The following is a 27,691-nucleotide window of genomic DNA, read 5'->3' as shown; positions in this document are numbered from 1 at the left end:
TCATATTTTCTAAACATTTTTTTAATCAAGAATAAGCATCCTTAATAGAATTAATTATAGATTTTCTAATAAAATTAGCTACATTATCAGTAGCAATATTATTTCTAAGTGACCATTTAATAAGAGCTACACAAATATCATCTACAGTAAACTGAACATTTTTTAAAATTTGTTGCAGTGACACATATAAATCTTCATTAAAAGGAAGAGGATCAATGATTATATTCTCAATACGCCCATGAAAACAAGTTATTGAAATTTTTACATTAAAAGGATCTGTTAATTCATTTTCTGCACTTTCTACCACCTTAGCTGGTATAGTAACAAACTTTTTCTTAACCGTAAACCGAGGAGTCCTGCCAAATATCCAGTTCCAACTTTTTAACTGATGAATGATAAGATTTAGACCAGGAAATCCATTATCATCTGGATGTAAAAGAATAGCTGGTTGATTAATCTGAAAGCATAAAAAGATATAATATAAAATATTAAGCAGCATTAGATTGTTAAAGTTGGTCCAAAAGGAATTAATTTTTACAAAATATCAACAGTATCATCATCCACAGAAAATGTATATTTCATACATAATAAATTTAGTTTAATCCTTTATCCAAGTGTAAGCAAACAAAGTTTGTGCCTGAAGTATCTTCAGGACTAAGGCAACTCGTGATAGACCAAGCTCTCATCACTCCTTGTCTCAGTATCTCCCATAATGCAAAGCACATCTTCTTGCGGACATGTCTAATGCTATGCATTAAGGCAAGGGCCACTACCCAGACTGGTTTCAACCTTTATTGAATGTTCAAGTACAGGTCAAACTCCAAAAACTGAGCATTGTTCCCCTTAGTAACAGGGTCACCCTGACACTGAGAAGAACTCTCAGAACCGGTGGGCTCTACACTGTTGCCCCACAGAGCAGAGTCACTCATTTGCTCATATCTCATCCAAGGAGTAACAGCAACAGCCATGCCTCAGTTAACTTCATGGGCTACAGCATTGCCATTCCTTAACCCCCCCACACACACCCAGGACCTGGGTGACAGCAACAGCCGAGCGTAAGTTAAAACTTTATGGACTACAGCATTGCCATTCGTCACCCAAGCTTCCAACCAGTTTCGACCTTTGTTGAGGTCTTGTCAGTGGGAGCCAGACCCAGAGATAGTGATACTGAGGCAGAAGCAATGGAGAAGTCATATTCACCTAAACGAGTTACCAAAAGGTGCACCACCTTATTATTAAATTACTCTGGATTTAGAGAAAGATGTTGGAAGTATTTTTTCCACTTGGTTAGACTATAATAAATTTAGTTTAATCCTTTATCCAAGTGTAAGCAAACAAAGTTTGCACCTGAAGTATCTTCAGGACTGAGGTAACTTATATAGGTAGGTAAATATGACTTCTCCATTGCTTCTGCCCCAGTATCACTATCTCTGGGTCTGGCTCCCACTGATGAGACCTCAATCAAGGTCAAAACTGGTCTGGGTAGTGGCCCTTCCCTTAATGTATAGTATTATACATGTCTGCAAGGAGATGTGCTTTGCATTATGGGAGATACAGACAAGCAGTGATGAGAACTTGGTCCACCTTTGCCATGCGTGGCCTCAGTCCTGAAGATACTTCAGGCGCAAACTTTGTTTGCTAACACTTCGATAAAGGATTAAGCTAAATTTATTATAGTCTAACCAAGTGAAAAAAATACTTCCATTATATTTCATATATATTTTGTAAGATTTTCCTATCTGATTTATTATTGTTATATAATTATTAACAGAGATTCTCTTTACCTTTTATATTATGAATAAACTACAGTGCAAAACTGTGCCAATTTATGCAAATAAAGATTTTTTTTTATCAGGTTCTTTATATGGAACAATTAATTGTTAACTTGTTAAATAATGTATCATTTATGTTCCATATTGCTTAACCTAAATGAAATGTGCTCTCTCTCTCTCTCTCTCCCTCCTGCAAAAAAGTATTATACATCAGCGTAATCAAATTTCTGATATGTATCCTCAAGGAGTTTACAGGATACTATAATGATACTACTATAGTTGACTCTCACTTAGCGAACACCACTACAACAAACTACTGAAAGTTGTACCAATCTTATTCAGTATAGCATGCTAAGCTAAAAAAAAAATTACTATACAAACTTAGCAAACTCTTCTTGTGATCTCTATAAGTGTTTGCTATAATGAGAACTGACCATACATGATTAAGTTAACATTATGGCTATTTTCCTATCGACAATTTTCTTCCAAATTACTCTGATACATGTCAGGATACAATATTGTCATATCTTATAGGTTGACTTCCAAGGTATATTAATTGCATCAATCCACTTAGAACTTAGTCTTTCCCTGAGTATTTAAAAAAAAAAAAAACATCCAAGCATCTGTTTTGCTAACCATCCTGTTTAAGTGAACCATACCACTTCAGATTAGTTATGCTTATATATCATTGCATGCAAACAATGTCAAGCGCCTTTCTAATATCTTCATTTCTGATATGATTCTACTACAATCTATCCATTCTCCTAATTTTTCTTGGAATCCTCATATCTGTGGTCTCTAACCCAACCCTCAGATTAATATATTAAAATTGATTTAGAATTACCTGATAGAATTTTGTGTAATTTCTTTCTTATTTCATATCAATTTATTCAAATGTCTCAGAGACAATATCATCAGTTTTGCTTATTCTATTATCTATTTCCATATCTAATCTGCTATCTTAATACAAAAAAAAAAAAAAAAAAAAAACCTGCCTGAAGAAAATATGAAACAAATACTTTGGCTGTTTAGCCAAAATATTTGTTTCATATTTTCTTCACTGCAATTGAAGTTAATTTTTTAAAATCTTCCTGCATGTTTTCAAAATTTTTTGTAGTTTTTAAAATTAGCTATAAAAACATAATTGTTGTTATAGCTAATTTTTATAAAAATAAAAAATTATACAAATCTAGTATAAATTTCAATTTAGTTAAAAACCTGAAGATTTATACCAGATTTATTTAGGAAAATGTCACCTGCATAAAGTAAAGTAGAGCTGAGTTTCTGAATATGTTATTAAGTTTAATGCCACTTTTCTTTATAACATGGTCTATACAAATGATGAGATACAGAGTGTGCACATCCCTGTCTTACACCTGATTAGCCCAGCTGTCTTCCTCCCTTCATCAATGCTAACTGATTACTTATAACTTAAGTATACAGTTGACAAATGTATACATAAGTTGTAAGTAATTCCAAGTCCTCATAGACAATACTATTCTCAAGGAACTTCACTATGGCAAACTGTTTCTGTGGTCCCTAAGAGTTTGACATAGTGAAAGTCATCTTGTGTAAGCTATATACAAGATGTTCCAAAAAGATGCTCCAAAAAGAAACACTAATAATTTTTTCCCTTTGGGGAGGGGGATTAATAATTGAATCTTTTAATCTTCACTTGTTGTTTTGGTTCTTACTCTTTACTTCTAGGACATTCAATAAAAATTATTAATATTCCTTTTTTGGGACATCCTGTATAGTATAATTTCACATTTATGGCATATAACTGTAGCACCTTGAACAGCTTTTCTCTTGGCAAATTGTCATATACTTTTTCAGATGTATAAAACTTAAATACAGATCCTCGTTACATTCCCATGATTTCTCAACTATTTGTTGTAAAGTAAAAAGCTGATGCTGAAACCCAGCTTGTTTCTGCCTCCCTTTCTAATTACACAATGTAATCAATGTAAAGTTTTATATTTAAACATTTCTGGTTGAATGTCATCTATTTCAGATGCCTTTCCACAAACCATTTCTGATGGCTTATTCTACTTCGAAGCAATGATATGCACTCCTGATTGCATTCATCTTGAATGCTGCAATGCTTGTTGTTACTGCTTATCTTATTTAATAATATTTCAAAATAAATACTCTAGACAACTGGAGTTATGTTACCTTCAGATTTAATGTGTTCTTTATCATTCAGTTCTCTGTCTTCAATTGCTAAGCTCATTCAATAGCCTTCTCAACAAGATCTGTATACAAAAGATAAATATCACACCTTTGTGATATTTATCTTTTGTATTTAACAGATATCCATCATAAACCTTTAGCATAGGAATTTTTTTGGCTTGCACTACTTAAAAGACATGGACTCGGCCCAAGTAGACCATATAGTTGATTTTTATTATAGTCCACTGACTGGGTTGTACTGGCCTGATAGCTGTTTCATTTATGGAAAAACTTAAGATGACAATGAATGGAAGAAGATTTAATTATCATGATTCAAAAATATTAGAGGCTATGTGCTAAGTTCAAACCAAAAGCCTTCTGCAAGGCAACAAAAAATTGGGATTGCTGGATCATGCCACAAGCAAAAAGTGGTTCACATATCACAGTTCTTATGTATTAGAGGAACATTTTCAGAACATTTAGTTCTGAAAATTCAAATACCTTATAGTTCTTAGATTTGGGATTTCAATTTTTTTAATAGATTGTTTATTTTGAATCCCAATTCCAATTCATTATCAACAAACAATCATTCCACTTTTGAACACTGGAGAACCAATCAAATGTTTCAGTTCCTAATTATTTTTTCAAGTTTTAAATCTTGACAGTTCTGTCAGTTTTTTCAAAGTGTGAAGGAGTATCTGATGCACATGTGCATAAAGTCTGCTTTTTTTTTTAAAACATAAAAAGCAACTGCAAAGTTCACAACATATAGTCACACACTCTGTATGGTATTACTTCTAAATAGCATAATGCTGCAACCTTGAAATAAATAGTGAATGATCAATGGATTCAATTCCTTAGCTGAATCTGCTGGTCATTTACTAGCAGATAACTAAGCCAGGTACATAGACATAATGGAAGATATTTCTACTAGTTATGTAATGTTGCTTAGCAATTTTTGATCTTGAAAATCAATTTTTAGGATCCAAAATAAGCTATACAATTTCTTAGAGAAATATTTTGTACAACTACTTTAGAGAAACTTCCTTCCTCTTTCAGAGAGAGAGAGAATACCGTCTTGTATACCGGTAGTTTAGTGTTTTGGCTAATTTCTCTCATATTCCATATAAATTTATTCAACTGGCTACCCACGATAACAGCTTTGCTTATTCTGTTGTCTATTTCCAGATTTAACTTGCCATCTTCTTAAAACTATGCCTAAATAGCTACTAATAACTATTACTCTCCATTCAGAATGCAGCTGAAGTTTTCTATGTTCTGCCTATTTTCACAGTTTATCATCATCATATTTTTGGTCTTTTCATTGCTGATTTTCATGCCAATTTGTTACAGCTGTTATTCAATTTAGAAAATCCTCAAGACTTACACTGGATGTGTTTAGGAGTATAACATCATCTGCATAACGCAGAGCCAAGTTTGATATCTTCCATTCTAATATCAAGTTTAATGCCACTTTCTTTCATAATGTGATCCATATAGATGATGGATAACAGTGGAGATAATATGCATCCTTGTCTTGCAACTTATTTTACATCAAATCCCTTCAATTCTAACTGCTGAAGGAGTTAGAATATTAGAAGTCTATATTTACAATTTAAATATGTATTGCCCTGTAAAATACTCCAATTACCCAATATAATTGTTGTGTTTTGAAAAGCTTTTTCCTGGGCACCTTGTCATATGCCTTTTCCAGATCTACAAAACTTAAGTACAGATCCTTGTCATATTCCCATGATTTCTCAACTATTTGTCTTAAAGTGAAAATCTGATCTTGACAACCTCTATCTGAATCCAGTTTGTTATTCTCCAAGTTTCTCTTCCACAATTTTTCTCAGCCTCTTTTCAAGTATGCTTGCATAAATTTTACCTAGAACGCTTAGCAGAGAAATTCTGCTAAATTCTCACATTCAGCTTTATTCCATTTTTTTTTTTATAGATGGGAACTATGAGTGCTCTTTTCTAATCATCTGGAATTTGACCTTCTGATCAGGCCCATCTGAATCATGCAGTGTAACCACTACAGAACTTCTATTTCTCCATATCTATGCTTTTCTGGTCGAATATCATCTACTCCAGCTGCCTTTCCACATTTCAAGTTCTTGAAGCTTTTTCTACCTCAAGTAGCAATATGTACTCCTGTTTGCATTTATCTTGAAAATTTTCTTATATTATTACATTACTGTAAAAAATTATTAAAGGAAATAGCCATCGACAGAACGGAAACAAAAAAAGAAACAAAAAAAAAAAAAAAAAGACATTTAAAACCAAAGACTTTAAAAAGACATTTTTTAAGTCAGTCATTAAGAAAGTAGGAGTTGGAATCAACTGTTTTGATGACATTCTAATAGTGGCAGTGTTGTTGTTACTGTTATTATTATAGCATTGCTCATATTAAAATTGGACATGAAATTTGTACAAAATCTCATGTAGAACACAAGGAATCATTATAATGAAAAGCTCTTTATAAACAATAGTAGCCATGGGAAAATAGTGCCTCCACATGAGGTCAGCTTACCACTTTCATCTGAAAAGGTGATCAGCTGATCTCATGCAGAGACGGTGGGAGTTTTTCTATGTTACAAATGTTTTTTTTTATCCCGAGTTTAACATACGAGATGAGAAAGATGAGAGACCGTATTTATATTTTACCTTTTCATTATTTTGTTATCCCAATAACTTTTTATTTTAATATTTAGATGCACTATATTTCTTGCTAAAATTCCCAAGCATTGTATTTATGTCATAAAACCCAAATTTTTTTTTTAAGTAGAAATGCAACTATCTGTGTTCCTAAGTATACTTAAATATTTTTAAAGGTTGTCAAAAAATTTAAAATCCTACATGCTACAAAAAAGTAGCCAAGTGTAACAAACAAAAATTGCAATTTGAGAGATAAACAAAACAAGTATACTACAACTGGTACATGTTTTGTGTTCCATAGCTTATGAAAATAAATACTTAAAAATAGTTATCTTAACACATGAGCCAAATAAATTCTGAAAAGAAAGTAATTACTGCTAGAGACTATCTGTAAAGATGATTACAAGCATACTCCAATTCTAGAAATCTAACAGTTATTTGCTATTTTTAAGCTAATACTTCATACTGAGTCACTGAAAAGAACTTAGCATTCTGATGTTGACTAGATTTGAAATGCATAATAATGGGGATTGTTGTAGAGCAGGGGTTCCCAACCCTATACCCGCGGGCACCATGGTGCCCATCGACCAATTTGTGTGTGTGCCCGCCACTGTTCAACTGTGTGCCGTATAGTTTGAAATAATCACGCAACAATTCATGGCATGCTATATGACGCATGCACACATGACGAGTATTAAACACATACAATGTAAAGTAGACGCACATTCGAAGTTGTTCATTCCAGTTTAAGAACTGGAATATCATCATATTCTCCTAATTATGAAGTACTGGCCAATGAAAATGGAATGCCAAAGATCACACTAACTTACATATATATATTTAAATTTTTATATAATGTAAACTTTTAAGTAATAAAACATTTGATTATAATGTAAACTTAGTATGTATTCATTTGACAAACAAATTCAAAAAATTTGCTTGAAAAAATAGATGGTGCCATCGACCTACCAGTATTTTAGAATGTGCTCTAGGAAACAAAAAGGTTGGGAACCCCTGTTGTAGAGTATTCAGCTCTAAACTTTATCTCAACATTTCTCATGCAATTAGTGGAGCAGTGGTCATAAATGCATGAGTAATGATGCAGTAGTATTCATGTTATGTACTTACACCTAGTCACTACAGTAAAATACACGTATACACAGCAAACAATGTGTTTAATAAATTATAATTAATTATAAAGATATTTAGGTTTAATTATCTCAGACCTTTGTCAGTGTTAAATGTGAATAATGATAAATTCAAAAACAATAATGCAAGTGAATGGAGAATTGTATCTTTTTGTGTACAGTCAAGAGTGCCAGGTTAATATACCATTAGGATCGTGCACGTGTGTGTAATTTAAAAAGTTAAGAAACAGTTATTGATAACAATTTTTTAAATTTTGGGCACAGACAGTATAATTTAAGATTTGGATCAAGAACTTTAATTTTCTTTAAAATACTTTTGAACTTCTGGTTGCAAATGTGTAATAATTTAGCTTCATTTCAGAGGATCCTATAGCTACTATTGTTAAATCCATGATCATCAAGGCCAGATAAGTGACATTTTTGAGTTTAATATAGCACTGGTATTCTGAAATGCATTTTGCGATAATTATATATTGGGTTTTACCCTTTATCCAAGTGTTAGCAAACAAAGTTTGCACCTGAAGTACTTTCAGGACTGGATAGGATAAAACCAAATATATAATTAGTAGCATAGCATAGCATGGAGTGAAAAAACTTGCATTTTTCAATAGAGAAGCCTATCTGTCCAAACTAGGACAAACTACAATTACTAGAAATTTGATATACTCTAGGTAGCAATAAGCATCTTATGTTATCTTTTTGGAGATGGAAACAAAGAGCTGATTGGGTTGATAGGTTTAACATGGCTGCAAGATAAAATTTCTTTAGGATGTAAGCAACACATTCAGAAGTACCTCTAATATATGGGCTAGATATCCTAATCTTCTTGTGAATTTGGAGAAAAACAGCTGATTTTTTTTTCTTTTTTTCTAACGACTTTCAAGGTTGTGACCATTGAGAGACAAAGTTTGTTTGATGGTAGAAATTTCTTATTGAAGAGATTCGAATAAGGAACAGACTACATGAACTTATGATAGTAGGCATTTAATAATACCATATTTTTGTTTGGGGGCAATGCATGATATATGTAACTGCCAGAAAAGGTAGGTTTGCAGTAGAGAAGATGATAGGGAGCCATCTGTTTCTGTTTTTAAGAGGACCTCAAGAAAGAGCAATGGCAGTACACTCTATTCCTCTTCTTCATTTAACAGAATGAAGAAGAAAAATGGAGCATTTTTCAGCCGTGCAGTTGTGCAAGTGAAAAATGCTGTAATATCTCTAAAAAACTAGGTGCACTTTTCAGTGCACCTAGTTTTTTTTAGAGGCTGAAGAAGCAATCATTGAGATGTTTTTGTGCCAGGAAAGGATAGAGATGTAAGTCAGCTCAATAAGAGAAATCTGATAATGTTTGGTGATGATGGTATTATCAAAAGCAGAGAAGCAAGATCTTTCTTGTGAGAAACAAGGTCTGTTTTTTCATAGAATTGAAGTTCACAAGATTATTCTTGTCCTTCTGAAAAACAGAGCTGATCAGAGTTTACAGATTGATTGCAGAAGATTTTAAAGCTTTGAGTGATTGATAAGAATAAACCTGTACACTGTAATGCTTCAATAAAATGCACTCCTGTCTTATTTCTTACAAGAAAGATCTTATTTCACTTCAAATAATATCCAGATGTGTTTGATAATATCTCTTTTTCCTTAATCTCATGCTCAAACAACGATGTGCTGTAATTTTTCACCCATTCATGTACAAATTTGATTATACATATACATAGTTTTTTTTTTAATAATTACACTCATGAATTTAAAGAACACCAGTGGCATTAATTTTAATAACATGGTGACTAAGGGATATGTATAATTTGGTAGCCTTGTTTTTGGAAAAATTAGGCATGTTTTCAAGCTTCCAACATGAGACTCGAAGTGAAACCACTACCTTGCTTATTAGTAGCACAAAAGTTTCACAATAACTAGTGAAAATCAGGCATCACTTCCCACACTTTCACAAATATCCAATATCGATGCCACCATAATGAGATGTGATGAATCACACCTGTTGGTTACAAAACAGGTTTTGTTATGTACTGGCCACCAGGTTGGCAAATCAGGTTTTGAGTCAGTCATATTTCTTTTTTATTGTAGAAAAACATTTATGTTCACTGCACCAATGATTCTGTTTCCCATACATGCCTTTAATTTTGAAAATTAACATAGAAGTAAATGAACTCAATACAGTTATAGAGGATTTTAACTGTGTATATGTTAACAACAGTAAATATTTTCTATAATTAATCAACAGCTATTCAGAAAGATTTTGATTTTTTCTTTTTTTATTTCATGATTAATGTGTTATAATTTTCCAGCCTTATATTATTTCAATCATGAAAAAAAAAAAAAAAAAAAAATCTTGACTAGGTTATATAAACCAGAATTCTACTAGACACTAAACACTTCAAGACTCCAATAGCAGTCAAAGTAAGATCTGAACTAACAACATTAAAAAAGACAATGAACTCCATCATGGAAACAGGAAGTTAAAGAGACAGTCAAAGAAGAAAACATACTCAAAGTTCCTAACTGAAAGTTCCTAGCAAGTAAGTCAGCATGTGCTCATAGAGAATACAGAGAACAATGTAAGAAAGCAAAACACTGTGTAAAACTAGCTAAACAAAAGTCATGGTCTTTCAGTAAGAAAGAACATAGAAAATAAACATAACGAAGGTGGCAAAATATTCTGAAGGTTATTGAAAAAAGCTTAGCAATGGAGGAAAGAGTACAGAGATGATACTAGTGGCATGAAAACTGCAGATAAAGATATTCTAGATGCCTAGAGTTAATACTTTGAAAGACTATAAAATGAAACAAGCAGTAACAATATTGTTGTAGAAAAACTCAACAGGAATGCAATCAGGAATACATATCAATACTTGGAAGTAGAAACGGCCATCAAAAACCTGAAACGGATTTGACAGGCAGCTAGGGTAGATGACATTTAACCAGACATGCTCAAATATAAAAGTATAAAAGTTTTACAGTGCAGTGCACTGTAAAACTTTTACATTTAATATGATCAACCTCCATAATTCAGAAGGTTGGTCATAGAGTCAAATTCCAGGTGGTTGTAGTAGAATGATGATAGTACCTATCTATAAAAAGGAAAATAAAACTAAATGTGAGAATTGCAGAGGAATTTCCATATTGAGCATTCCTCGTAAGATTTATGCAAATTATGGAAGGGAAGCTTTAAGCAGAATAAGCTGGATTAAGGTCAAATAGTGGATGTGATAATCAGATTTTCACTTTAAGACAAATAAGTGAAAAACCTTGAGAATATAACAAAGATCTGTATTTAAGTTTTGTACATATGGAAAAGCCATATGACAAGGTGCCAAGAGAAAAGCTGCTCAAAAAATTATAGTCATATCATGTAAATTGGATATTATATCAAGCAATACTTAGTCCATATTTAAGTTGTAAGTCAGTAGTTAAAATTGAAGAAGGTACAAGATAGTTTGAGGTTAAATCAGGTGCAAGATAGAGGTGTACATCATCTATATGGATTACATTATGAAAGAAAGTAGTATTAAACCTAATATCAAAATTGGAGATGTTAATCTCAGCTCTTTAGTTTATGCAGATGATGTTATACTTCTAAATAAATCCCTTAAAAGTCTTCAGGATTCCTCGACTAAACTGAATAACTGTCATGATAAATTTGGTATGAAAATCAGCTATAAAAACAATGAAAACATGCAGAATCACTGAAATCATTGCATCCTGAATGGAGAAGCCATAGAACAAATAAAACGTTTAAGATAATTATTCACAAATTTCAGTGAAGATGGTAAATTAAATATTGAAGTAGACAACATAATTAGCAAGAAAGTCAACTGAATACATTATATAAGAATAAGAGAGAGAAATTAGTCAAAAAAACTAAACTAGCAATATACAACACAGTGTTAGAACAAATTTTATGGATCTAAGAGTTGGGTTAGAAATAAAACACTTGGTGGCTAAAAGATATGCGACTTGGTAGCCAATCGGGCATCACAACTATGGTATGTTTTCGAGTTTCCAACATGAGACCTGAAATGAAATCACTAATATGCTTATTAGCAGCACAAAAGTTCCACAATAGGTAATGAAAATCAGGCATCACTTCACACACTGTCACACATATCCAATATCTATGCCACCATAATGAGATGTGATAATCCACACCTGTTCGCTACAAAAATTTGTTATCTGCTGGCCACCAAAATGTCAGATCAACTGTTTTGAGTCGATCATTTTTTTTTTATTGTTTTTATGCAGAAGGACTGAAATCATTGCATCCTGAATCAAAGATATGATAGTTCTGAAAAAGATTAGGGGAGTTTACAGATAGCATCAATAACAGAATTATAATAAAATTATGAGAAACATACTTAACATTCCTAGTATTCAGGAATGTGTTAGCAGATCTAATCTCAGATGGTATGATCACTTAAGCAGAATGGAGAAAGAAAGGTTAGCAAAACTTCTTTACTAGGATGGTAGGAAAAAGATCAGGCGAAGATCACGATGGATAGATACAGCAAAAAGTGTCTTAGAAGACAGAAATATAAGATCTGATTAATATTGGAGTCTTGGCAGATAACAGATTAATTTGGAGGAAAATTGTTGATGGGAAGTTAGTAATGATGTAACTTTTTTGTGGAATACTATCATAATATTCTATGCCCCCCACTCCCCACCCAAGGGTGCATTCCAGGAATTTGATGATGACAACATCAATGTGCTATAATTTTCCAACCTTTTATTACTTCAGTCATGAAAACAAAATGTTGGCTAGGTTATATAAACCAAAACTTTGTACTAGGCACCACACACTTCAAGCCACTAATAACAGTGTGTTACACTGAGCAACAAAAATCATATATCGCTTAAAGACTTTCAGACACATCTTTGTCAAAGTAAGATTTGAACCAACATGACTAGCAGCAAAAGCACAGATCTACTACACCATTTAGCCTAATATCTAAACCAGGCTTAATACATGTGTTCAAACTAAGAATAAGCACCACAAAAATTGCCTGCAAGGTCAAGGTATGCTTATCTATTTTCTTCTACACCATTCAATAAATTTAATCTGTCAATAAACACTTGCTGAAGAGTAAATATTAATATATGAAATGTTACATGATATATATATGTTACACATTTTTGTCAGGTTAATTTTAATGAATGAAACCAATTTCGGATGTTTCAAAAATTTAAGATTTTTTTTAAAAAAATTGAAAACAAAAATATAAAATTTTACATATAACTATTACCTTGTAATAATCCCGATATTCTAAGGTTATCTCATTAAGAACACCTGGTACTGTTATTTCTGGGCATACTTCTTTTAAGTTTTTTATTGGTGATCTAACACTTGATGTTGCCTTACTTTCCATGTGACTCTAAAAACACACATTGTTTTTTTTAATGTATGTGTATAGCTTTTTACACAGTAAATATGAAAAAAAGGTGTGTGTGTGTGTATACATATATATACACACACACAATACACTGCTCGGAAAGAAGTCAACAGACATCCTCATGGGCAAGATGTGTCATGCCATGTAATGCAATTTAATTGGAGGAATATGATGGTCTGAAGTCAGTGCAACTGTGTCGTGAAATGGCTGCAAGAAGGGAACTGATGGAGTTTGAAAGAAGCTTGGATAGGATGCTATGCTATGCTCTGTAGGCCTGCTGCAAATTGGGCCATCCCAGGTTAACAATCAGTGATGCCATACTGAGATGGAAGTGCAATGAGTCAACTGCAAGTGTTACCCACAGAGGACGACTCACCGAATATGATTGTAAGGTGCTATGAAGGGTAACGTAAAAACCGACATTTGTCGATAACACACTGAGTATGGAGTTCCAGGCATTGACCAGAACAAGAATCTTCACAAAAACATTCAGAGCTGAGGCTCACAAATGGGTTTCCTGGGAAGGACTGCAATATGTACCCAAACCAACATGCAGCATCGTCTTCAGCGGTGCAAAGCCCGTGTACAGTAAGATGTGGAAGCATGGAAAGCTGTTATGGAGTGACAAACATGTACACCCTCTACTGAGCAGATGGATGGGTGTAGGTGTGGTAGATGCCCAGTGAATGTCTCTTACCATAGTGCATAACTCCAACTATGAAATTCAGAGGTGGCAGTGTCATGGTATGATTGTGTTTTTCCTGGTTTGGCCTCAGACCTCTGTTTGTTCTGGACAACAATGCAATACTTCTTGCTTTGTGGCATTTCTACAGAAATGACCATTGTTTCTTTCAGTGAAACAATGCACCACGTCATAAGGCTGCTGCTGTAACTGTGTGGTTTGTGGACATGAATGTCACCACACTTGACTAGCCTCCATAGAGTCCTGATCTCAACCCTATTGAACATCTGTGGGATGAACTAGAGCATTAGGTGAGATCAAGAGGATGCCTACAGGAAAAATTGTCCAAAATTCTCAATGATTACCATTGTACACTTGTGGAAAGTATGCCCCATAGGATTGCTGCAGTCATCACATTGAAAGGAAGTCCTTTATCTTATTAAGGTGGGCACCATGGCTATTTGTTCCTCACACTATGGTGTCCACTGACTTCTTTTCAAGCAGAACACACACACACACATCAAATAAAAATAATAGGACTGCTCCTGAATTTGGTTTCCTAATGTAACTTAAAAGTAAATCTATAATTAGCAATAATATGAATATGCAACAATATAATTTGAGTTAAAACTCATTACCAGCAGGTCTGCTGAAAATAGTTTCCCATTGTATTAAGGATTGTCATGTCATAGCATATCCCCACGTACCCTCGAGGGTACAGAGGGCTGACATATGTCAGTTTACAGGCCGAAGTTAACCTGTGAGAATGGCCAATCCTCAGCAGAGTGCCAACAGCATCGAACAATTGGTTCCCCTTCCAACTACTAACCACGTTCAGACTTGCTTAACTTTTTTGTGATATTTGTCGAGCAATAGTAGCGGAGACTCTACCAATCGACCAACCTTTGCTGGCTGTATTAAAGATTAGAATATTTAAAATCTAGATTAACATTTAACATTGTTGTTTAACCACCTAAACGGCCATGGATAAAATATATCAAAATACAAGCTTCATATCCACCTTACATCCATGTGATTACTGACATGTCAACACGTTAAAACCAATTCTGTGGTTAATAGTGTCTGAATTACCGTATTTTCCGGTGTATAAGATGCACTTTTTTTACCTTAAAAATTCATCTTAAAAATGGGGTGCATCTTATATAATGAAGGTAATAACGATTGTTTCCTCTTTTCAAAGTCATACACACTCTCTTTTATGTTCCAAGATCTTTGTAGGCTGTTAATGGTGCAATCAAATTGATGCGTGACCTTCACGTAACTTCTAGCGTGTCATTGGCTAAGAACTTGGCATGGTCAGAAGGAGATTTTGTATAATTTGTGTAAAGAAAAACGCGCAGAACGTGAAAAAATTGCGAAGTGATCAGAACTAGAGACCGAAGTTTTGAAATGGGTGCAAGAAAATTGGCAAAATGGCATTGCCATTTCAACAAAAATGATTCGTACACATGCAGTCAAAGCAGCCTGTGAGCCATTTCATGAAACGCAGTGGACTTTGTATGCATACAAAAACAAAAATCAGTCAAAAAATGCCAAACGAATATGAAGACAAAATTATTTCTATATTATAAGAAATGAATGATGATAGAGAAGAGTCAGATGACAGTAACATGGGTTTTGCAGGTTTCTGAAAGGTCAGTTCACTATTAAAAATTACCTATTATTTTATCCATTTTTTAAAGTTCAGGTTTAAATATTTAAAGTTTAGGTTTTTTCCAGAAAATTGTATTAAATTTCTTGCGTGCGTCTTATACATAGGAGCATCTTATACACTGGAAAATACGATAGGTTTTATTTAAATACCCCTTTTTTCTATGAAATATAAAAAAGGGGTATTACTGAGAAAATGCCTCCATTGCATCACATGAATGATGTTATATGTATTCTCTGGTTTAAATATTTAAATTAGGTATTTCAATATTTAAATCTTCCCCATCATTAAAAAAAAAAAAAAAAACTACTACTACATTCTCCACCACTAAATTCAAATGCATTGTCTTTTGTACCAACTGTACAACCTCTAAACAACAAAAACATTAAAATGAAAGCAACATATTACTTAGAGAATGCCTCCATTGTATCGCATGAATGATGTTATATGCATTCTCTGGTCGGAAAAGATCTAGATTCAATTTTCATTACTGATATAAGGAAAATTTCTTTCGAATGAAGGGGGGCCTTTTCAATCAAAGATCTACAGAGGCCGCAGAATTGTTATTTTCAGATGACTTGATTTTTTTATCATGTAAACAGATAAATTTGTTTAAAACATATAGTAAAATAAGGCAAGAACATTTGTGTATATAACAGACCACTACAGTCAGCCTGAATGCAGAGTGTTGGTTAGGAGGCGTCTAGGAAACAGAAGGCTTAGATTCTGTGCTGGAGACTGCCAAGTAGCACTGAATTAGGGAATAAAATATTGGAAATCAGATCTAGGAAGAGAAAAAAAAACTAGTAACCATGATTAGGGGCTAAATGTAAAACCTGAGATAGGGAAGGTACTTAAACATTTCTGTGCTTACTTCAATGTAAGTACCATAATATGATTTATACAAATACCAGCTACTGAATTAGAAACTTTTATTTTACATGTCAGCATGTGACTGCCCATACCAATCCTCTTCAATTCCCTGCACATAGTTCAGTGAGATATGGATTGGAAACAGCCTTCATTAAAGGCTTCACTCAATTGCTACATACAGGATAATTCTGTTTATCCATACAAGCATTTTCAGACAACAGCAATCTCATTCCTGACATTTTTTTTTTTGGTTATTTTTCCACTGATTAAACACTCAGGATATCTCACCTTTTGAGATACACACTGACATTCTTAAGTCCAATATAAATTATGCATTGCCACTTATAAACATTTTGTATTTAGAAACATCTAAATGCAAGATGTTATTTCTAATAGAACTTGAACTAAACTACTGCACACCTTAACTTTCCGAATTACACTCTGCATAATTCCTTCTGCCACGTGGGTAGAATGTATGCATTTTTTTTCCTGCCATTGTCTTGAATCATAGAATAAAACTTATAGCCATAAGGAATTATAGATTCATTTCCACTACATTAAGTAGAAATGAATCTATACAGCATGTATAAGAAGGAATTACAAATCAGAAATATCTAAGAATTAATACAAATCATACTGAAAATAAACAGTACAGTTCAATGATTTCAACTGTAAAAATTTTGACAAGATGAAAATCTGATTTTTTATCTTGAGACAATTTAAGAATGCTGACTTACCATATCCTTATTTAATACTTTATGCAATAATTTATTATCTACATTGACAAGTATTGTGCAATGATGGTATGCATTATTTCCTTTTAGTCCTTGAAATTTAGATGCTGTTCCTGAAATCTTTAAAATAAAATGTATGATATCAATCAAACACATAACAAACCTTTTTTTATATATAAATAAAAGCTATCAAAACATTTGAAAACTGCCTTTAGATTATAATATACATTATTCTCATAATAAATGCCTTTATAGAATACACAGTGGCAAACACTCTTTAATAATCAAAACTCTAAATTAACCACCTCACCGGCCATTATGGATCAAATACGCAACCTCATATGCTTCATATCCATCATTTATTTCAATGAAATATTAATGGTATTACAATTTTAATATGCACTTCGCATTCATGATAAACTTGATGTCTATAGATGTCTTGGCCAGTAGCGTGGTTAAGCCTGTCCCAAATTCAATACCAACTCCTACATATGTTGCAGGTCTCGGTAATGTGGTATTTATGCCAACACTTCTGATTATATATATATATATATATATATATATATATATATATATATGTGTGTGTGTGTGTGTGGTTCCTACCCACAAAAGGTTATTACTAACCTAGAGTATGTTTTGTACCAGGAGTGGGCTAAGGATTTTTTTTTTTTTTTTGCCATTTTTATATCTATTTTTGCACAGTCTGGAAATCTTGCTCTAGAGACCAAACATGGAACTTTTTCAAGTTACTTTATGCCTCCAATAAGCAGAGCAGTGGTCTCATACTGCTGACATCGATGAAATTCATCTCCCACCCACTAAAGATTGAAGAGGTGGTTATGAATGAGGAAGTGAGTGGCATAAGTATGGAAAATGAGAGAATGGGTGTGCAAGTGAAACAGGGAAATGGGAAGGCTCAGGGTGGATAGGGATACACAGCGTGAGAAAGGTGGATGCTCCAAGAGGATGTGAGAGCATGTGTAGACAGGAAAGGAATGGGATGACCTGGGATCGAGAGGAAATAGTTGGAATTGAAGAAGAATAGTAACTGGAAGGATTACTTGAGGGATTACTACCTCAGACATGTAACAGAGGGCAAATGAGAATTGAGGGTATTGGATTTGGTCATCTCATTAGAGGATGTAATTATAAATGAGGTGTCAAATCACCCACCAATTAGTGAGAGTGACCATGAGGTGATTACCTGGGTGGTTGCCAGCAATGTGAGGACCTCAGAGGCTCAGGAGACAGCTTGCAGGTGTAGCATGGAATGAGGAGTTAGATGGAAAAGAGATCAATGCAGCTTGGGGGATTTTCAAAAACTATCTAGTAGATGCAATGTCTAAATGTATTCCAAGGGTGAGAAGGTTAAATAAGGTAGGTGTAAAATGAATGAATAAAGAGATTAAGAATGCGATACAGAATAAAAGGGTATTATGGAGGCAGCATAAGCAGCATAAGGCAGGAAATAAACAATTCCATGAGGATTACAAAGACCAGGCAAGTCGGGTGACTTGGTTGGTGAGGGTAGCTAAAGTTAGGTATGAACAGTAGTTAGCTAATGAAGCCAAAAAGAATCCTAAGGAGTTCTTTCGATATGTAGCCAGCAAAAGAAAGAATGATTATGGAAGGATGACATTGATTGGAGAAAATGGTATAAAGACAGCTGTTGTAGAAGGTGTGGTAGAGATACTTAATGAGCAGTTCATAAAGGTCTTTCAATCTTGTGAATGTGACTTCATGGAGAGATTGAGAGCAGTCGATGATGGGGGGGGGGGAAGACTGACTGTAAGTGAGCAAGAGGTGTATGGGGAGTTGAGTAAACTAGATGTAAATAAGGCTGTAGGACTTCATAATATATCACCACGTATTCTGAAGGAATGTGCCAGGGAGTTGAAGGCGGCTTTGACATATTTTTTTAATACAAGTCTTGCATTGGGTTAAGTTCCTAAGGAGTGGAAGGAGGGCAAGATTGTGCCACTTCATAAAGGAGGTGATGGAACTCAAGCATCAAACTATAGGCTTATCTATGTGTGTCAGGTGTTGTAGTTAAGTTGTTGGAGAAGCTTGTGAGAACTAGGATCCAGAATTGGGTTCACAACAATGGTATTATCTTTGATGAACAGTATGGGTTTGCTAAAGGGAGGTCATGTTTTAGTAATCTACTTACTTATTACGATAAGGTGACTGCTTCCTATACTTAGATTTCGCAAAGGCTTTTGATAGATTACTGCATGATAAGTTGATAGTCAAACTTGAGCGGATGGGGTTGGATATTAGATTGTGCATTGGATTGGAGACTGGCTATCTGATAGGTATCAACAAGTTGTGTATGGGGGAGCAATATCCAGGAAAAGGAAAGTGGTGTGCCTCAGGGGTCTGTTTTAGAGCCATTACTGTTTAACTTGTATATTAATGATATTGGTGAAGATTTGGATGGAGATATTCAGTTGTTTGCAGATGATGCAAAGTTGGGATGAACCATGAAGAGAGTAGAAATGTGGCCTTACAAGAAGAAGACTTGAATAAATTGAGTGATTGGGCACAGGAATGGGGATGTGAGTTCAATGTTGCAAAATGTAAAGTTTTAAATTTGGAAAACAAACATGAGATGCAGAATTTATGCTTGATGAGGATGTAATGTCAGAGGTGGAGGAAATAAGAGATATGGGAGAGATAGTGAATAACGATCTGAAATTTAGGGGACATATAGCCAAAATTGTGAAGACAACATAAAGGCTTCTGGGAATGATGCGGAGGACACTGACTTGTAGAAGTTGGGAGATTCAAAGCCTTAAACAATGTTCCATTGTATAAGGCTTTGATTAGGCCACACATGGACGATTATGCCCAGATTTGGTCAGCTGGTTTTTAGAAGGACGAAGAGATGTTGGAAAGGGTCCAGAGGCAACTGATTAAGGTAGTTTCTAACCTCAGGTAGTAAAGTATGAGGAAAGATTGAGAAGATACAACTTGCAGAGTCTGGTGGACAGGAGGAAAAGGGGAAGATATGATAGAGACCTACAAGTTAGCAAGGGGGTTCTTATAGGATCAATGCTGGAGACGTTCTACAGAAAATAATGAGAGATCAGGGGAGAACTAGAGATCATCTCTGGAAATTGTATAATGAGGGTGCGAGTAGGGGAGTGAGAAGGAGGTTTTTCCATGCAGTGTTGTGAATGATTGGAATGCCTTGCCTGAGAGTCTGGTATCTGCAGAGAATTTGAGTGTGTTTAAAGCACAGTATGATGTGCTGTGCGTATGATAAAAGGACCTCCCAGATGAGTTTTTGATAAATTAGTTTGCTTGCTTGGCAAAATTTATTATTATTATTACTGTTGTTATTATTATTATTATAGGTGGTCACTAGTGGTGTGTTGCGCTGCAAGGGTCAGTTTTGGGGCCATTGTTGTTCAATTTGTATGCTAATGATATTGGAATGGGTTTAACTAGTGATATGCATATCACTAGTTAACTGTTTAACTAGTGATATGTAGATGATGAAAAATTGGGGAGGGCAATGCAGAGTCAAGCAGATGTTATCGCCTTACAAGAGGATTTGAATAGATTGCATGAATGGGCAGGTAAGTGGAACTGTCAGTTCAATATTGCAAAGTGTAAGAGATTTTGAGATTTGATAAGCAATGATGGGATATAAAATATACACTTGGTGGTGAAACTTTAAAGGAAGTAGAGGAGATGAGAGATCTAGGAGTGATAGTGAACAAAGACATGAAATTCAGAGGCCACACTGCATAAGTTGTGAAGATGTCACATCGGATAATGGCAATGATGCGGAGGCCCCTGACATGATGAAACAGAGGTTATGATGCCACTGTATAAGACCTTGATCAGGCCTCATATGGATTATTGTGCACAGATTTGGTCACCAGGTTTTCATGGTGATGAGGATATGTTGGAAAGGGTCCAGGGAAGATTCACAAAGGTGGTCAGTGGTCTTTAAAATGTGGAGTAAGAAGACAGATTGAGGGAATGTGTAAGTTGCAGAGCCTCATGAATAGGAGGAAGAAGGGGGATATGATTGAGACATATAAGCTAGTCAGGGGTTGTTATCAGGTTGACATGGAAGAGATTTTTCATAGAATGGGAGAAGGGAGAAGAACAAGAGGCCATTGCTGGAAACTGTATAAGGGGGGTGTGAGCAGAGCACTGAGGAGAAGGGTCTTTGAATGGAGTGGTTGGTGAGTGGAATGCATTGCCCGAGTGTGTTGTGAATGTAGTCACACCGAATCAGTTTAGAGCACAGTTGGATGGGCGATGTGTGCAATAGTGTGTACCCCCCACGATGAGTCTCCGACTCCATGGAGGTCAGATGTTAATAATAATTATTATTATTAATTTCCTGATCCCCATGGATTCACAAGACTCACTGTGGGAGGTCAATGCTAGTAAACACAAAGTCTATCATACCACTCCTTAAAATCATCTGTGGTCTGCATGCTCACCCCCCCCCCTCCTCAGGTGATGCATTCCATGCTCCTACCATTCTCCGTGCAAAAAACGTACTTCTTATCCTTTTACTCACTGCTTCCTTTTGCAACCTCCAGGGATGGGCTCTTGTCCTTGTTCATTTCCCTCATTCTACCATATGAAAAATCTTCTCAGTGTTAATTACAATAATAACCCCTCAACAGCTTAAATGTCTCGATCATATTCCCCCCCCCCTTGCCTTCTATTCATTAAATTCTGCAGCCCGCATGCCCTCAGTCTATCCTCATAAACAACGTTACACAGTCCTGCCATCATATTTGTTATCCATCTCTGTACCCTCTCCAAGGTTACTTCATCCCCTTCAAATCCCAGTGACCAGATCTGAGTAAAGAAATCCAGATGTGGTCTGATCAAAGCTTTATACAATAGGATCAGCATACTTTTCTCTCTTGTGATCAATGTTCTCCTCAACATTGCTGCAGTGTTCTCTGAGACGTCTTCACAATCTTTGCAATATGTTCCCAGAACTTTAAATCTCTATCCACAATCCAAGATCCCTTGCTTCTCCACTTCTTCCAGTATAACTTCACCAAGTGAGTATGAAGCATCCCTTCTGTGGATCCCAAATTTTAAAACCTTATATTTAGTTGCATTAAACTGGCATCCACATGCCAGTTGCATTAAACTGGCATTCACTTCACAACTCAGATGGGATTTAAACCTAAGGACATCATTACTTCATAAGTGACAGAAATTCAGAAGAAGTATAAGCCAGAGCCATGTGTAACTTAGTATAATTGCCAACATTCCAAAAATAACTATCTACTGCTCTAATTTTGGCTTTTAACTCCTACAGTGAAGTCATTTTTGACATGCACACTTTATACTTTACATAACCTTACAAAAAAATAAAGCTTTTCATCTTTAGGAATTTTTTTATATATACATAATGGTTCAAGACCAGCCCACCAGAAAACTGATCCTTTTTAATTCAACCACCTATTGCAAAGAAGTTCTCATCCTTATATTTGATGTCCACTGCACATAAATCAGTTACTCGAATGCTTCATACCATGAAATACTTTTTTTTTCCTTTGTTAAACTGTTATCATTTGATACATAATGATTAGAATGGGATGGGTGTGCACCCAAACTAAACTATCAACAGTGACCCAACTTTTTTAAATTAGGCAGATAACTATCAACACAATTTTATTTGAAAATGTTTAAATATCAACAGTCTTTTTGTCAAATTCTTGCATTTTACTACATTGGCCATAAAGACAAAAATGAAAATATCTGTCTATAAACATGTCACATATTTTAGAATCATAACTGATCATCTTATAACAGAGAGACAGTAAAACAAAATGTGTAGAGCATTAAACAATCATATTTGATAAATGTGGTTGGTTAATAAAATGCCTGACTGGTAAAGAGAGTAAATATCATCTCAGCTTTCCAACTAGTAGGTTGTAGGTTTAAAGCCAAATGTAACATGAACATTTGTGAAAGTCTTTGAGCAGCAGACAATTTTAGTCATCACCTAATGTGGCAACTCCAACTTATTTAACCCTCTCATGCATAAGGGACTCATATGAGGACACATAAAAATGATGTCCTCAGATGAGGACATCATTTTTAACATATACAGTGCATAAATTTAGCAAAACTAATGAATTCGTGGTAATACTGTAAGATTAAATGGTACTGTATCATCATTTTAATTTTTTATGAATGAATATAAAAATTCATGCACAAGAGGGTTAATGGAAGTCTGAAGTGGCTTGAAAAATTATCATGTTTGATTCAGTGTTATTTGATCCTATGATATAATAAAAAAATACGATTATAACTGGTATTATTACATTAAGTTTACAGCCATTTATAGGTAAGATTCACATTAAATATAGAAAATAAATTATAAGAAAGACACATTTAATCCTTGTGGAAGGAAAGTTTTTCAAAGAGTTGAAGAGTATATTACACAATTCAACTGTTTGAAAAACTTCCACCATGGGCATGGATATTTGTGATTGTCTTTAAGTGGGAGATGAATATCATTGCCCAGGATAACACCACCTTCCTGCTTATTGGAAGCCTGAAATGGCTTGAAAAAGTTCGATGTTTGGTCTCTAAAGCAGAGTTTATGGACTATGTAAAAAATAAATCGAAAATCCAAATATATATATATTTGGATTTTATATATATACATTTTTTTCTATTTTTTATCAATTTTATATATATATATATATAAATAATTGATAAAAATAGAAAAAAAATGCATATCCTTAGCCCACCCATAGCATAAAATGTACTGACCACAGATGTAAGACCCCTCGACACTTCTGCATATGGCAGAAGGCGAATCCATTCTGATAATAGGGTAATCAATGTGTTTCATGCGATGCGTGTTTATTATTATACGTCGGAAAATTAGCTTTTCTTTTATGAAAATTCTAATTTTTAAAGTGGTAACCATTTTGCTTGTACAACGGCTGGAAAATTTTACATATAAAGCATGTGATTTTGCGTGTTGGTAACGAATTCGTACATCACCTTATTCCTTTCTCCCCTTCAACATGAATTAACTCTTCTTGGCACAGCGCCAGCCAAGGTTCTCGCATCTGTGATTCGATAGTACTACAGGTTTGCAAATAACCTTTCATGGGTGGGCACAACATTAAAAAAAATTTTTTTTTTAAATCATGATTCAAAAAAAAAAAAAATTTCCACAACTACAGTATCTCAAATCAAGAGTACAGCTGTAATATGATGGTACATTTTTTTTCTTTTTTTTTTTCCCTATTAATAAATGATGGTTAAACTAATGATGCATCTGGGATAAATATGGGTATTTTTTTTTTTTTTTTGTAGGAGGAAGAATTTTTGCTTATTCCTGTTTTGAGTGGGAAGTGGTGGTGAGTACCTTACAGGGCATCTTTAAATTTTCATTCAAAGCAGTTTAACATATTACTTGAATTCTTTTCAGAGTATGGTCAGAAAGACCTGTCCTATGTGTGCTTTACTTCTGCTGCAGATACATTTTATCTGTTAAGCACCTGGATATATCAGTGGAAAGAGGAAGTCAATGGCTTAGAAAAGGAGGGGTTTCTTAACAGTAATTAAGTAAAGGTGGTTTCTTACCACCTTTAGATTAACTTTTTGAAATATTCTACTAATATTTTTCTCTTATAAGAAAAGATATGGCCATATTGTAATCAGTTAAGTATCAATCCTCTGTCCTCCAATCTACTCTACATGAGAAAATTCTATTTACTAACTGCACTTCAGCTGAATTTCTAAGGTACTGATGTAAAATATTTCCTCTGCATTTCCTCTTATTTTCATTACTGCAGTAGTGCAGAAGAACTTTCTATAGTGCTGACAGAATGAAGATGCAATATGAACTTCTGCTTGGAAACTATAAAAGTTTGAATTTCATTATGACATGAAATACATTTACAAGGACTTTTCAACTGAAGTTAGCTACTCTCATAATAAGTTCGAAAGGTTCCACATCCCTCCCCTCCAGAACATGTCTCTGAAAAAACACCCACAATTAAAAGGCAAAATACAATTTAATGAATGGGCAGAAGATGAAAAGTTGAGTGACTTCTTTAATGAGTCATGAACCTCCACAAAATTGTCAAGTAATAATAATAATTTCCCCTCTCAGCAACTAATATTTCCAATCTTCCTCATCCCTTCCTTCCATTTATCAAATTCTTTTAATTATTATTATCAAACCTTCATGGAGTCGACTCATCATGAGAGGTCCCAATCTCAATGCACAGCTCATCATACCTCAGGTTAAATCCATTCACTGTACTTGCACTCACCACGCTCTCAGGCACTGCATTCCAATCAGCCACCACTCTTCAAGCAAAAAATCTACTCTTCATCCCCTTGCTCACACCAACCTTATACAGGTTGGTGTGAGCAAGGATGGCTTCTCGTTCTCTCTCCTCCCCCCTCCCTCCAGATATTCTATGAAAAATCTCATCCATGTTAATCTGGTAATTACCCCTTACCAACTTATATGTTTTGTTCATGTCTAATCTCTTCCTTCTATCTACTAGGCACTGTAATTTGCATTCTCTCAATCTGTCTTCATATTCTACATTCCAGAGACCAACTTAGTAAATTGTCTCTGAACCCTCTCCGACATCTCATCATCCTTTTGAAAACCTGGCAACCAAATCTATACACAATAATCCATATGTGGCCTGATCAAAGAGCCTTTACAATAGAATCAAAACATTCCTCACTTGTACACGTCAGTGTTCTCCAAATCATTCCCATAATCTACTGTGTTGTCTTCACAATTTTAGCAAAATGTCCATGAAATTTCAAGTCACTATCTGCTACCATCTCCAGATCTTTCGTCACTTAATCTAAAATATCTCCAACAATCCTATACTCTGCATCTCGTCTTTGCTTCCCAAATTTTAAAACCTTACACTTTGCAACATTACACTGACATTTGAAATTTCAAGTCATTATCTGCCGCCATCCCCAGATCTTTCATTACTTCCTCTAAAATATCTCTAACAATCCTATACTCTGCATCTCATCTTTGCTTCCCAAATTTTAAAACCTTACACTTTGCAACATTACATTGACATTTCCACACACTCGCCCATTCAGACATTTAGGTCCTCTTGCAAAGCTACAATATCTGCTCTGCTTCTCATAATTCTCCCCACTTTTGCCTCATCTGCAAACAACTGTATGTCACCATTTAAGTCCTTTCCAATGTCATTTACTTACAAATTAAACAACAAAATGAATTACATATAATTTGAAGGGAGTAACATCACCATGTTACTCCCTTTGTTATAGTAAAGTTAATAACATGGTTATCTTTAAGCACAAACTTATTATCTTGTGCATAATTGATGTAAGATAATAAGATTTATTATTCTACATCAATTATGAGCATTATTTTCAGGATTCCATTTAAATTCAGTCCTCCTATCTGTCAATCTCTTTGTTTGTGCTAGAATTTTCAAGTGCACTGAGGGATAAATAATAAATTACTTAATTACAAAGCAATTAATATTTATCATTTACTTAATGATAAAAAATAATTACTTATAGTTGAATTTCCTAGTGTTTTCAAAAAGAAGTAAAGTACCTTAAAATAATTATCCACAAGAATATCTTCTCTCGGAGATATGGAAAGATTTATGTCCCATCTTTTTCTCAGTGACCTACATATTAATTCTAGGTTTAATTTTCGGTTGTATGCGTTTCGTGTGGTAAGAAAGGAGCAGTTTAAATTTCCATGATCATGATAAACAGTTCCACCTCCACTACAGCGTCTTGCCAAATCGACTCCACATTCGGTTATTACATTTAAGCGACTTTCTACCCACGGATTTTGATGCCGCCCAATTACAACTGCTCGGTCGTTGCACCACATTAACAATATGTTTGGACATGATTCTCGAAAATTCAAATTGTTATATAACCAATCTTCAAAAGCTAGATTTACGTATATGTTTCTTGAAGTAGAAATCAATATGCAACCATTAGAGAAAGAATCAAATTTTAAATGGTGTGCTATATTTGAATAACTTGAAAACAAATTTGGAGGGGTTAAATAATAATTACAGTACGTAAACTTGAATTTAAATTTACCAAAACAGTTAAACATCTATTTCTGAACAGAAAAACAGCTGATAAACAAAATAAAATCAATAACACCCAAACAAAACAATCCCATTCAACACAGCACGAGGTTATACGAAACTGTATTGGTAGGTTTCCATTTTACAAAACATAGAATAGGAGCCACTATAACATTCTACTTTATTTGTAGTAAATAATAAATAAATAAATAAATAAACAAATATAGCGCCAATTTTTTTAATATTTCACTGCATATATTTTATGAAATTAGAATAAAATTAATTATAGAGGGCGCTTTCGTGTTGGTATACTCTGAATTTCGTAGGTATTATTATTATTATTATTATTATTCCTGATACCTCCAAGGAGTCCGAAGACTCATCGCGGGAGGACATCTTCAACTATCTCTACACCTTACCTCTACTACGAATCAACGCCATCTACCGCCCACCTCCAACACCACCACAACTAGTAATTTTT

At 34.3% G+C, this 27,691-nt stretch overlaps 1 protein-coding gene across 2 annotated transcripts; it reads right to left on the bottom strand.

The window, feature by feature from the left end:
• On the bottom strand, positions 1-27,336 carry Lipt1 (Lipoyltransferase 1). 2 transcript variants are annotated; one of them, XM_090407240.1, is made up of 4 exons: positions 26,715-27,336; positions 17,126-17,242; positions 13,015-13,143; positions 1-457 (listed from the first exon to the last, which is right to left on the bottom strand). In XM_090407240.1, the coding sequence occupies exons 1-4, from the start codon at positions 27,234-27,236 to the stop codon at positions 26-28; spliced, it is 1,200 nt and encodes a 399-aa protein (XP_090263366.1). In that variant the 5' UTR covers positions 27,237-27,336; the 3' UTR covers positions 1-25. The 2 variants fall into 2 exon arrangements, with proteins under 2 accessions (XP_090263366.1, XP_090263367.1); XM_090407241.1 differs by lacking the exon at positions 13,015-13,143.
• Positions 27,337-27,691: the final 355 nt, after the last annotated feature.

Source organism: Typopeltis vanoorti, chromosome 17 (assembly GCF_054136105.1).
Source record: "Typopeltis vanoorti isolate ZY-2024b chromosome 17, IOZ_Tvanoo_1.0, whole genome shotgun sequence".
Lineage (NCBI taxonomy): Eukaryota > Metazoa > Arthropoda > Arachnida > Uropygi > Thelyphonidae > Typopeltis > Typopeltis vanoorti.
The sequence above is the reverse complement of the archived record's forward strand: the minus strand, read 5'-3'. Positions and strand labels throughout refer to the sequence as shown.